This window comes from Lycium barbarum, chromosome 5 (genome assembly GCF_019175385.1).
Source record: "Lycium barbarum isolate Lr01 chromosome 5, ASM1917538v2, whole genome shotgun sequence".
Lineage (NCBI taxonomy): Eukaryota > Viridiplantae > Streptophyta > Magnoliopsida > Solanales > Solanaceae > Lycium > Lycium barbarum.
Window position 1 is genome coordinate 14,235,559 of NC_083341.1, and position 13,764 is coordinate 14,249,322.

A 13,764-nucleotide genomic window follows, 5' to 3' on the forward strand; every position below is an offset into this window, starting at 1 on the left:
TGCGGATTCAACAGTCGTTTTCTTAATCCTGACATTATAGACTTCTCAAGGGGAAATTTTAGCATATAAAAATAATTATAGGGAATTAATTTGGAAAATAATTAATGCCTACTCAGCAATTAATGGATTAACTTTTTTTTTCTTCCAATTTTAACCATCCGGTATCAAAGTATGTTGGCCCGACAAATACGAAATAGACTTGACTTTGAGACATCTGGCTAACGGTAAAGATCAGAGTTATACTTTCAATTATCCTATCACAATTCTCGGTACAGTCGGAGCTAGAGTTCTAGCTACGGTTTCAATAGAACCCAATAGCTTTGACCAAAATCATGTATTTGTGTTGAAAAATGAGTTGAATATGTAGAAATAATTTCTCAAAACGCATTGAACTACAGAATTAAAAACTATAAACTCAAATTTCTGGATCTGTCTCCGGCCCAGTGATGCTAATAATCAGTTTACAACTACAAAGAAAGGAGCAAACTAATGAAAAGACAGAATGTTTTAGAAAATGGAAAAATCCAAAGTGAAGATGCTAAAATCAATTCTCTTTTATTCATACAATTCATAAGGTAAAGTCTCCAAAATCAACCTTATCACTAGAGGAGGAAATGGTAAACGAAGACTTAGCCAGTCTAGAATTGTCTCATTTCATTGAATAGAATACAACATTTGTTCCTTAGCTTTAATTCCATGCCTTGTTGGAAGTCAATCTAGTCTATTTAATTTTTTTTGTCACTATTTTATACAACTAGATAATTACCATTACTCTAAAATTTCCCAATGCCTTCCTTATTGCCATTATAAATACCAGCCTTCTTTCCACTCTTCCATGCATTAATTCTCTTTTTCTTCTTTTCTATATCGAATTCCAGCACGAATTCATACACAAAGCAAAAAATATTCATATTAGCAAATGGAGTTACAAGCTAATGTTCCAAGATGGACACCTAGTCCAAATAGATCACCACATAGACGTCATGAATCAGAGACAAATGAAAGTGTTAGCTCTGAAGAAGATATTTCTTTTAACAACAAAAATCCAACCAAAAATTTCCCATTTAGTACTAGTCCACCACCTAATATTGGTGATATTGAAGCACCATCTCTAAGGGTTGATTCTGAAATAAAGAGATCCTTAGAGATGGAAAATTCTTATGAAGCACCACCACAAATTAGTGTTCCTCCTATGATTAGTACTAGTAATTTTGCATATGATGATGTGCCTTTGAGCACATTGATGTTTAATAAAGGTGGTCATGAAGGTATTTCTTTAACATGGAAGGACTTGTGGGTAACTGTGCCTGACAAGAATACTGGAAGAAGAGCTATATTGCAAGGGCTTACTGGTTATGTTCAACCTGGTGAAGTTTTGGCCATTATGGGTCCTTCTGGTTGTGGCAAATCCACTCTTCTTGATACTCTAGCAGGTTTTTTTTTTTTTTTTTTTTTTTACCAATATTACTTGTTTTTTATTGGGTTTAGTCATTTGGTATCTGAAATTTTATAGAGCGGTAATTTAAATTTGTACTGGGAATTAAAACTCTCCTAGCGAAACTTTTTTTATTCTTAAACCGATACTATAGTTAGGGGCAGAGGGATTAAACCATTGGGTTTACATTCCTAGCTAGCTTGGTGATTATTTTGATGCTAGGAATTGGTCATCTAGTCCTAAAAACATTTTTTTAAAGAAAAATCACTGAATTTACTGAAAAATACTCTTTCTTGATAAAAAGTATTTTCTCTATTTTAATTTATACATGTCTTTATTTTACTTTTTAATTTGTTTTAAGAAAATGCCTAAAATAGTATAGTTGGTAAAAATTGGAACATTCTGCTTAAAATTATAGTATTATATAATTGGCTTATGAACTACTACACCACGTACTACACGGATGGCTAAGGGTCCACAGATTTTGACCCAAAACATCACCGAGTTGAGTGTTTTCCATTAAATTAAATGAATGAAAAGACGTAAGGGAAAATAATGTTTTGGTCAACTAGAAAGAGATTTTTTTATCGTGTACGATATTCGTTTTGTACTCCGACTAATTGAAATTTATACCGGGTAAGATTCATTAAAAGAAAAAATATTTCTTATCAAGATTTTTTCATTCTCAGAGTTCAAACTCTGATTAAGAGTGTGAATCGTATTCATCGTACCACAGTCCCTATTGGAGCTAAACAGAGACCCGGCTGTCTCGACAGCTAGTCGATACATTAAAAATAAAAAAAATAAAAACTGAGGAACAAAAACAAGAATAAAAGTTTAAGTTTTTTTTTAAAAAAAAACAAGAAATGAAGTTTATGAATCTGATTATAAGGTGGACTTAATACAATTGCAGGGAGACTGGAGTCCAACACAAGACAAACTGGAGAAATTCTCATCAATGGTCGGAGGCAATCACTTGCTTTTGGCACTTCGGTATAATAATTATCTCACCCTTTTTTTCCCGAGTTTATTTTTTTATATACTGTCAGTCATTACTAGAAAATCACTATTTCCCACCAAAATTTTTCATTAAAAAATGTTCAGTGCTATTCCCATAAAAATCAGTGAGAAAAGAAAAAATAGTAATGTTTTCACACGAAAAAATTAGATTGTTTCCCAGCGTTTTAATAGTAACTTGTTTCCCACCATGCATTTTCTCAGTGAGTTGGTTTAGTGAGAATGAGGTGGGGAAAATCGTGTTTGAAGAACAAATTTCTCATTGATTCGCGGTGGAAAAACCTCTTTTTCTAATAGTGAGTGTAATCAACACTAAATATACTTTTTTCTAGCTACTAATGTTTCATTTTATTTTATTTTCAAAGGCATATGTGACACAAGATGACACGTTGATGACAACACTAACAGTGAGAGAAGCAATCTACTACTCAGCTCAACTCCAATTACCTGATTCAATGTCAAGATCCGAGAAGAAAGAAAGAGCAGAAGCAACAATAAGCGAAATGGGGTTACAAGATGCAATGAACACAAGAATTGGTGGATGGAGTGTTAAAGGATTGAGTGGTGGACAAAAGAGAAGAGTTAGTATTTGTATTGAAATACTAAAACGTCCAAAGCTTCTGTTTCTTGATGAGCCAACAAGTGGACTTGATAGTGCTGCTTCTTATCATGTGATGAATAGAATAGTTCAATTGGCTAAACAAGATGGAAGGACTGTTGTGGCTTCTATTCATCAGCCTAGTAGTGAAGTTTTTGAACTTTTTCATAATCTTTGCCTTTTGTCCGCAGGCAGAACTGTCTACTTTGGTTCCATTTCTGGAGCAAATGAGGTATCACACTCTTTCCGGAGTTTAACTTCTATACGCCGATAATATAAAATATTTATACTATTAAATCTTTTAAATGATAATTACTTATAACTATAAAAGGGTTGAATTTTAACTTGCACAAAATTTGCTTGTGAGTTTTGACGGTGGACATGTCAATTTGAGCTAAACAAGTTGTCATAACACGAATTGCCCAACTCAAACATATTTTTTTTTATGACCATCTAACCAACCAACTCCAAAAATTTATGTTTCTTTGTTTTGATAAGCTTTTTTAAAGACAATTTCAGCTTTGCCCAAATTGACTCAAAACTTTTAGATGAACTAACTTGGGTTATTCTCAAATTCAACTTACAATGAATATATGCTAGCCTTACCCAGCTAAAGCGGGTTATAAGTAATATTTTCATAAGCTACATTTGACACCCTGCCCGATATTTAGTGTTTAAGAAAAAGACTAAGCTAGAATCTAATGAATCTTTAATTCCAATTTTTCTTGCAGTATTTTGCTTTGAATGGGTTCCCATGTCCAACAATGAGAAATCCATCTGATCACTATCTAAGGACAATCAACAAGGACTTTGATGTTGTAAGTGTCCAATAGCTTCTTCTTCATTTAAAATCTAATTATTTGCAAAGAAATTAATTACTATAGTCTATAGCATTGTTAGAGATAATTACGTACTCATGAGGGATTAATTGTCTCGTTGTCCATTTTGACCATATTTATAATATTAGGATATCGAAAAAGGAGTTAGTGGAAAAATCACTGCGACCGAAGCAATCAACATTTTGGTTAAGTCATACAAGACCTCACAGGGCTGTCAACAAGTGCAACGTAGAGTTTTGGAGATTTGCCAACAGGTTTTTATAGTCATGTGATTCATAAAATGGAATTTTTGATCTTATATAAAATTGCTTAATTGGTAATTAATTTTATTTTATGAATATTTGTGTAAAGAATGGTGGAGAAGAAGCAAAGAAAGGAAGCCAAGCAAGTTTCATAACTCAGTGCATGGTTCTCACAAGGAGGTCTTTCGTGAATATGTATCGTGATCTTGGCTATTACTGGCTTCGTTTTGCAATATATATTGCTTTGTGCTTGTGTGTTGGGACCATATTTCATGACATTGGCCACGACTATGGTTCCATTCAGGTAAACATTTGAACTTTTTTGATAATTTCGAGTTTATTAGATCCGCAACAAACATATAAGATATGAATAAAATACCAAAAATTATGAGTTTTAACTTTTATGTACTGACAGCATAAAGAATTTCTATACAATGAAGTGGCCTAAAAGATAATTACAGATAATTGTCCATAAAAAGAAAGATCAGTAACCACGAAAACAGATCTCCAGTTATAACATGTTACTATTATTTTATAATGGTAGTCTACAATATTCTTATACGGTCAATACATAGAAGTTAAATCTAAGAAGTTGTAGTTTCATTGCAGTATCAATACTACAAAGAAAAATGAATTAGCTATGAAATTCATCGATAATTTGTCGCTAAATAGCCAGTAGCTAACTGGATTTGCTAATAATCTGTCGATGATTCGTCGTTAATTAAGATCACCGATGAATTTTTGTTGATTATGACAGAATTTGTCCGTCGCTAACTCCTGTATTTTCATAGCGTAAGATGCAAGTTAACTCGTCTAACAACTTCCTTTCTTCCAATCGATATGTTTTGCAGGCTAGAGGTTCGATGTTGATGTTTGTTGCAGCCTTCTTAACCTTTATGGCCATTGGTGGATTCCCTTCTTTTGTCGAAGATATGAAAGTATGTCTCTTCTAACTATCTGTATATAGTAATTTGTCCATTTATATATGTACATAAAACCTCTCAAAATATTAACAATTATTCTAATTATTTGGCTTTTTGCTCCTAATTGCTAGATTTTCACTCGAGAAAGACTAAATGGACATTATGGTGTGGCTGCATTTGTGGTGGGAAATACATTTTCTTCCATTCCTTATCTAGCAATGATCTCAGTAGTACCTGGTGCCATGGCTTATTACCTCGTTGGATTACAAAAGGGGTTCGATCACTTCGCCTATTTTGCACTAATGCTATTCGCAACGATGATGTTAGTCGAAAGCCTCATGATGATTGTCGCCAGCATTGTCCCTGATTTCCTCATGGGAATCATAACAGGTAAGGGTATCAAATGAGAGGGTTGAGCTGAATTTGAGCAGGTGAAATAAGCTGAGTTAATAAATGGGCGGATCAATAACTTGCCAAAAATTTCATGAGCTGAAAATGAGCTGGGTCAAAATGGGCTAACTAATGGGTCATAACTCAATTTGCACAGCTCTTACCCAATTTTAATTAATTTATTTAAGGAACAACTGACATAAATAACCGCATACCAACATAATAGCTGATAAATATAATATACACCTTCTATACATAATTAGTGTATATTTTTTGTAGATTTGGATCACGGAAAGCCCCTTTTTAGTTACCTAATAAAAAATCTTCATTATATCTTTATATAACATATTAAACCACAAAAAAATAAAAAATAATAAGGTTTCTCATGGATCAATTTGGGTTATATATCAGCCCAACTTTAGATGGTTTGAATTGGACAACTCCATTAACTCATACAAACTTGAAAAGGCTAGGTGAATCATGTTTTTATGGCTAATTTTGTCACCTCTTATGACAGGAGCTGGAATTCAAGGTGTTATGATGCTTAATGGAGGTTTTTTCAGATTGCCTGATGATCTTCCTAAGCCATTTTGGAAGTACCCAATGTATTACATTGCATTCCACAAATATGCAAATCAAGGGTTTTACAAGAATGAGTTCTTGGGATTGAATTTCCCTAATGAGCAAATTAGAGGGCCATCTATAATTAGTGGAGATGAAATCTTGAGAAATGTATGGCAAGTGCAAATGGGATATTCAAAATGGGTGGATGTTGCAATAGTATTTGGAATGGTGATACTCTACAGGTTCATGTTTTTGGGAATAATTAAGACTGTGGAGAAAGTTAAGCCTATGATTAGAGCATTTATGGCTCGTTCTTCTAAGAATCCAACTCATGCTGAAGATCCAGATGCTTAAAGAAAGATTATTATGATTATTATTATTATTATTATTATTATTATTATTATTATTATTATTATTATTATTATTATTATATGGAGTGTTAATTATATTTTGTGTTGATGTAAAATGTGTATTGAAGTTTATTATAAGTTGTACTCAAGACCAGGCCAATGCCTGGTTGGTCGATCGTTTACAACAAATTCAATTATCAGGGACAAATAATTTCGTCACTTGTAAGTCATATTTCGTCACCAAAAATCTTGTGTGACGAAAAAAATTTCGTCAAGCATTCGTCCTTAAAAGCGGGTCGCTAAAAGTATACAAAGACAACTTAATGTTTCGTCGCTAAATAAAGTTTATTAACTACGAAATCTTCCTTTTGTCCCCAAATGCATAGTATTTGTGACGAACATATTTGTCATAAAAAGGATAGATTTTCGTAATTGATAGTGTTTTTGTCACTAAAAAGGTTACTAATGCCGACAAAATTATCTTGTCACTAACTATATAGATTAATCAATGACGACAAGCATAATTTTGTCATTAAAGGCTGCCTTTTATACACAAAATAATCCGTCCCTAAATGTATAAATTAGTGACGAATTTGTAGGTAAAATTATCATGTCACCAAAAATATTGCTTTTACTGACAAAATAAAATTGTCACTGCAAATTGTCATAATTAATACAATAAGCAGGTGATTCTGGAAAATAGAATTATATAAGAATATCTCATTGCTAAAAAGTCAAACATAATATATACAAAGTACACATTATAATACATTTTCTTAGTATATATGCATAACCCAAAAAAATAACATAATATGTCTCCAAACTTTTACTTTGTCTTCAAACTCTTAGTTGCGCTGCCTTTATTTCCAGTTGTTGAAGAAATTCACCCTTCCTATATGAAATCCGCAAATAGCAATGGACAAAGATAGAAGTAAATTAGTAAATTTTGATAGCAATCCAATTAGAATTTCTCAAAATCATCAAATTCGGAGAAGGCAGTGCTGCATACAATGGAAACCAGATTTGATAATAATTTCAACGATGCCTTGAGACTTGAATAACATAGAAATTCAAGTAACCATCAATGATTAGAATTAGTCGAAGCTACTGCTAAAAAGGATGGTTCGGTACGTTTAGTCAACGCTAATATATTGATACTATCAAATTCTAAGCATGCAGACCACTAGAACATCTAGTTATCTGAAAATAGAGATAAATATCTCTTTACATAAAAGAAACTCCATTTAGTAACAAATGAAATGTGCCCAAAAAAAAAAAAACAATCGCAACAAAGCTTATATATACTTGAAAAAACACAACCAGAGGGTCAACATATATATAATCCAAATAACATCCTCTTTACCAGAATATAGAGACACAAATGCTAAATGGTGTAACAAGCAGGCATCAGTATCAAATAATGTTTGCCCAATTTTAAAGTTAGGACATTTTCAAACTAATTTATTACATTCTAAATAATATTGAATTAGGACATGGATACTAGAGAGGAAATTTACAAGAACTAATCAATTCCCTAGGGCGATGGACTAAACTTCCTAAAAGATTCAACATAAAAAAATGCTCTCTGTATCTAAAAACAGTGGTAGTAGTTACTATGAAGCAACGAAGTAAGTAGAGTGAAATGAGAAGATACCTTGATTGAAGTTTGAGACAACAACTCCTGATTAGCTTAACCGTCATCTATTGCGTCTAATTGTATTTTGTCCTACAATTTTAAAAAATAAAAACAGTAAGCTAATGATAACAACAGTATAGGAATATAACATACAAAAAGAAAGTAGTCAACCTCCAACCATCTTACAAGATCGTAACAGATACGCTGAAAGAAATACATGTGAATGTTCGAATAAGAAACAAACTACGTTCAAGATGTAGCACCTATATGGAATGTTTATATAGAAATCAAAACATGGTGGACTCGCACGTCTGCTTTTATTTTTAATTCAAACCCAAAAAAGGGCAAGGAAAAAAGAGTACAGCTGCTTGAAGACTTGAAAGATGAGTAAGCAAACATCCAAATAAAGTTGTACGCATGGTCGTAACTCATGAATCCTAATCACTTCACTGGCAATTCCTTTCATGTATAGAATTACCAAAGCACTTATTAAGTTCATTCCAGGGACGAATGTAGCAACCAACTCCAAATAAAACACTCTTTAACCACACCAATACATGAAACTGAAAAGGTTCCAAGTAATTACCCTTGCATGTCCTCAATGAAGTAATGAAGAGTTCGTATTAACAACTTCAAATGTAAAAAGATTTTGCAACCACTTGATGTATTCTCTTCTCTAATTATGGTAAATATTCAATTCCTTTATTGGTTACTGATAAAAAAAATGTTAGATATAAGAATATTTGTAATAGTGATGCATACATGTAAAGCAAACACACACGCAATCTAGTCTGAGGATTATAGCAACATAATAGTATCGTGATCTATATGGTAAAGTAACTCTAAAATAGTTACTGTCAATATGAAATAAAGAGCAACCCCTCTCAAGATGCCAACAAACTCCTCTGGCTAGAGTATGTCATCATTAACATTCTTTACACACAGTGGAGCACAAGCGAAAACAGAGGAAGCCTTAAATTCATGTCCTCAAGATAAAGCTATTTGTAAAATTAGCAGGGTTGGATTTGTTTTGGCATTTGTGAACCTAAGGCCTGAAGTAATTGAATATTAATGTGGTTCCAAGAATCCCCAAAGCAAGAGGACATTGATTCAGTAGGTTCCTGAATCCTATTTCACTTTGAAGAAGTAAATTAACAGTAGCAGCAGTGAGAATGAAGACAAGAATAAATCAGAACCTTATATAAGACTTGCAGTAACAATTACTACAGAACACCAACAACTTGTGGTTTATCTCAATTTGTTTGTTAAAATAAACAGGCATTTTGCCAAGAATTGAATGATATTGAGAGCCTAAATGGTGATATATTGTGGCAGCAAGAAAAGGTAGGTGTACTAAGAATACGATACAACCAGCCCACAAGCTGGCCATTCCAAAGAAAAAAAAGATAGGATATCATGTTAAGAGTTAAAATAAAAATCTAGTGAACATTACTTAAGAAGAAGAAAGATTGAGTGGAAGAGACACTACAAGAAAATGCTTATTTTGTGTGGTTTAAGCAAATTAAGCCAGTGTCAAAATCATTTGAAGCTAACTTCAGACAAAAGAGAAGCAACAAAAAAGTTACCAAAACTTGAACCAGAAAAAATAGAATTTATAAACAATCAACTCACTTCAACATATCATTTCTTGATCAGGGGATTTGAATAAATCTTTTCAGGCATGAATTTCACTAGTATGTACTAGTAACTGCAAAAAAACAAAAAACAAAAAACAAAAAATTACTCCCAGGTAATTAATGTAACATGGGGAAAAGAAGTAAAAACACTTTAAGCTTCGGGAGATAACTTACTTGACATCTCATCTATCGAACCTTTGCTTGATTAGTTTTTTTTTTTATGACATGGGAACCCGTAGCCGTTACCTTTCGGGTGGACACAGGGTAAACCCAGCTCCTATGCAATAGCTCGCAAAACACACAGAAGAGATAACCCGCACTCGACAAGCCCCGTGCGACGAGCTCGACCCAGAAAGCAAATCCCCTCTTGTTGTAGGCAGGGGATTTCAAACCTGAGACCTCCGTTATAAAAGCCCCATGCTCAACCAACTGAACCACCCTTGCGGGTAATTTTGCTTGATTAGTTTCTTTCAGTTTAATAACTAGTACCTGCCTTTCATGCAATTGGAGTTGGAAAAGTAGACTGTCGAATCAGTTCTCACAATAAGAATGACAGGGACCTTTTTTTGTTCCTAGATATTGTTGTCAGTTTCTGTAAAAAGCAGTTCCGGGGATAAGGAAAATCCACGTGCAATCAGTTTGTCAAGAAAACCATCATCTATTTATGTAAGTTATGATTCCAGATATGTATTCCATCTAGCTGTAGTCACATAGGAAGATGTCACTGAGCCAGCTATGTTCATTGTTCCCAATCAATACACCTAATCCTATGACTTAGACTTACACAACATAGCTTACCCAAAGAGTTAACAAACTAAATTGCTGCCAAAATTCAAGTAATACAGCCAATCTGCTTCAAAAGAAAGAGAGAAATCAATACATTAACAAACTTAGCCTGCAAATCAATGCATATTTAGTAATACAAGATGATTTGTTGCCAAGCATCGGGCCCAACAATTCAGACAGTGATTTAGCTTTATGACATCATATCTACCTGAGATATATAATTAAAATTTCTAAATAGCAATAAATATCTAATATAATAGTTCTGATTTCACAAATAAATAAAGTGAAGGTAATTTTATCGGCATACAACAAAAAAAGTAACACAAGAAAATACATGAATTTACAGACATCAAAGAAGTGCAAGCCTGTAGTTTAGTTGGTAAAGAACAATGAAAAGGCATGGAAAACAATTGAAGAGAGCATTTCTTTGAGAAGGTAAATATTTACAACTGAAGAGATACTTCGATCAGTTAGTTCACAACATCATCATGAGACTTCAGTAATAGGAAAGTTAAATAGTTAGCTAGCCTTTTGAATTAGAAGATAGATGACCAGAAAATAAACTAAGCGGGTTGACATAACAAATAATGTACCAGATATCATGAACAAGCATGTGAAAATAAAAATAGATAGAAACAACCAAAAAATGAAGGGAAAGGTAAGGATCAATTCACACCAACATGAAAAACAGAAACTAAAAAGAAAGGAGTACAAGAACAATCTACCTCAAAATCATGACACCCATATTTGAGTTCTTATGAAAATCTAGAATTATATCTTCCATTGTTTTCTTCGCCTTTCCGTATGGATAGTTGCAGTTTGAGAGGAGGCTCAACTGTTATGTAATAAGCTTCCAACTTACAGATGGTGAAGCTCTCCACATTGGAAGACTGGCCATTCAACACAATTGTTATCTTCTGGTCATTCAACTCAATTGATATTTTCCTTGCTTAACCAATATTGATAATTGATATATTGGACCCCAAAAATATCATATCATAAATAGAAGTATGTCAAATGAACATCAATTCAATGTCTCATTCTAAGCCTCTAAAAAACGACACCAGATGAGAAGTAGAAAGACACCCGTACAACTGTAGTACAGTAACACTAGCAACATTAGCATACAAGTTGATTCCCAGTTAGCTTTCAATTAAAATGGCTAGAACAATTTAAATATTTGTTTTATCCAATTTCAACTAGTTCACAAAGCACTCGTAAATTTAACTCAATTTTAGTCCACTTCCCAAATTAGTCATAGCACACTATAAGCTAGAAAAGTTGTTTATATTAAATAAATAAGAGTCAAAATGTGTATGTAACTATCTCAGTCATAATGTACACCATCAAAATGAAAGATTCCATTATAAATCCCAAAATCTGATGACATAGTTCTGCAGTTTAGCAAAAACATTGGACTAGGACACGTAAGCGAGGGTGCGAGACCAGTGGCGGATCCAGAAATTTTATATAATGGGTGCTTAATTATTTTTAGTTTGGAAATTGCTACATAGAGTGGGTGTTCATTTAATATATTTGAATTAATTACAAGATTTTGTATGTAAATAATAGTGTTTGTCACAAAAAGCAATGGGTGCTTAAGCACCCATAGTACACTACATAGGTCCACCAGTGTGCGAGACTATATGTGAAGCACTTCAAACAGAGCATCTGGATAAGCCGATATGAATTTTATGCAGCCCTTTAAATATGGACTCACGTCACAACACAAAGAACCAAGTCCTCTTTAAATAAAACTTATAAGGAGTAGTTCCCACTTTCTGCTAAGTTAAAATCTGTTTTTTTTTTTTTTAATTTTTTTTATCAAAATAAGTACTGGAGAGTACAACGTAAATTGAAATTACCAAGTGATCTTTAGAAAAATTAGTAGATCTACTACTCAGCTATGAAGACACTTACCTATAACTGATTGGTACATTAGAAGGTAGATTTCTGAGTCAATGAGAAATATATATGCAATTGTCTTGATCTGTTGCATTTGGTACTGCCATCTCTTTACAGATAAAAGGTTTCATTTTTTATTGGTTAACTAATGAATATTTCTTTCCACGATAACGTTTCTACAATAAGAACATTCACTTATCCATATCTCCTTAATGAGTTTGAATGAGAAGTCTTATTTTTCAACTAGTTTGAACCTAAGGTTGAGCGAGGGAAATACATTGATGGCAAAATCACAGTATCAGAATCAAACACACAAATTCAAGGATCATGAACAAAATCTAAGTGCAATTTTCACATACCTGCTGAAGGAGTTTTGAATGAATTTTGGAATGTTGAATGTCTGCTGCCAGGAAGTCATAATATTTTAATAAATAAAATGGATCTTAAGAATAGTTCATTCGTAAGCAAATAAGATAAAACTAATAAGTCAGGGAACTAAACAATAAGACAAAGCATATGGTGACAGTTTAAGGACCTCTGCGACTCTGTTACTCTAATCAATCCCAATTTCTCAAAATTAAGCTGGTAGGATTACATATATCTAATTATTTTGATTTCATTAGCAGAAATACAGAGATATAATCACCAAATTAAAACTGTAACAAAGACAAAAGAGAAAGAGAGACTTACAATTTGCAAAATAGCAATTGCCTGCTGATTCTCGCATTTTGCAGTTGGATACTTCACAAAAGATTAAAACAACGTAAGTAATAGAGATACAAAGAAAGCGAAAGAACGAAACTAAACCCTAGAAAATAGTTCACAGAAGAAACAAGAGGGAGAGACGAGAGGTCTGAGGAGAAATGGGCATGAATGCGAGGGAATATGATTTAATGGAAAAATAGAATTTGGAGGGAACCGGTATTTGGGAGAAAGCGGGAGGAGAATTTGGGCGAGCGGGAGGGGGAATTTGGCTAGGACATTTTAATTTCTTTGTAATTTTTCTCTTGTTCCCCCTTTTCTCTTTTTTAGGAACTATGTAAAATAAGAAAAAATTTGAATTAAATTTATAAATAGAACTAACTCATCAAAATCAAGTACATATAGTGTGTATAAAATACATAATTTAATAAAAATAATAGATAAAAACATGGTGTCATGACTTATTCAATCTAGCCAATATCTATATTGGACCTCATATTATGGATTGAGTTATGCTAGTATCTATAGGTGTTCTCTTTCAAAGTTTCAATATATGATATGTTATGAAAAAGGGTTGAGACAACATGTTCAGTATTCAAAGAATGTTTTAGGTCTTTAAATGTCACAGTCTAATTACTTATGTCGTGATGGCACCAACAGTTCTAGCATGACCCCCAGCAAGCAACAACAATAGATGTTCTGATTTTTCTATGTGTCACTGTATGAGTCCTGCAATCCCA

At 33.0% G+C, this 13,764-nt stretch overlaps 1 protein-coding gene and 1 long non-coding RNA gene across 10 annotated transcripts; one reads left to right on the plus strand and one right to left on the minus strand.

The window, feature by feature from the left end:
- Window positions 1-813: 813 nt before the first annotated feature.
- On the plus strand, window positions 814-6,438 carry LOC132640526 (ABC transporter G family member 1-like). Its single transcript, XM_060357138.1, has 9 exons — window positions 814-1,433; window positions 2,349-2,428; window positions 2,818-3,282; window positions 3,782-3,868; window positions 4,018-4,143; window positions 4,241-4,435; window positions 4,983-5,069; window positions 5,186-5,444; window positions 5,962-6,438. Exons 1-9 carry the CDS (start codon window positions 920-922, stop codon window positions 6,360-6,362), a joined length of 2,214 nt encoding a protein of 737 aa, XP_060213121.1. The 5' UTR covers window positions 814-919; the 3' UTR covers window positions 6,363-6,438.
- A 533-nt stretch (window positions 6,439-6,971) lies between these two features.
- Window positions 6,972-13,339, minus strand: LOC132640528 (uncharacterized). Of its 9 annotated transcripts, none has more exons than XR_009582266.1 (6): window positions 13,013-13,339; window positions 11,143-12,722; window positions 9,806-10,481; window positions 9,627-9,702; window positions 8,013-8,084; window positions 6,972-7,250 (listed from the first exon to the last, which is right to left on the minus strand). It is a non-coding gene; the product is annotated as an uncharacterized LOC132640528 (long non-coding RNA). The 9 variants fall into 9 exon arrangements; XR_009582270.1 differs by having other exon boundaries at window positions 9,806-11,366; window positions 12,682-12,722; window positions 13,013-13,334; XR_009582272.1 differs by having other exon boundaries at window positions 9,806-11,362; window positions 12,682-12,725; window positions 13,013-13,334.
- Between the last annotated feature and the right edge of the window lie 425 nt (window positions 13,340-13,764).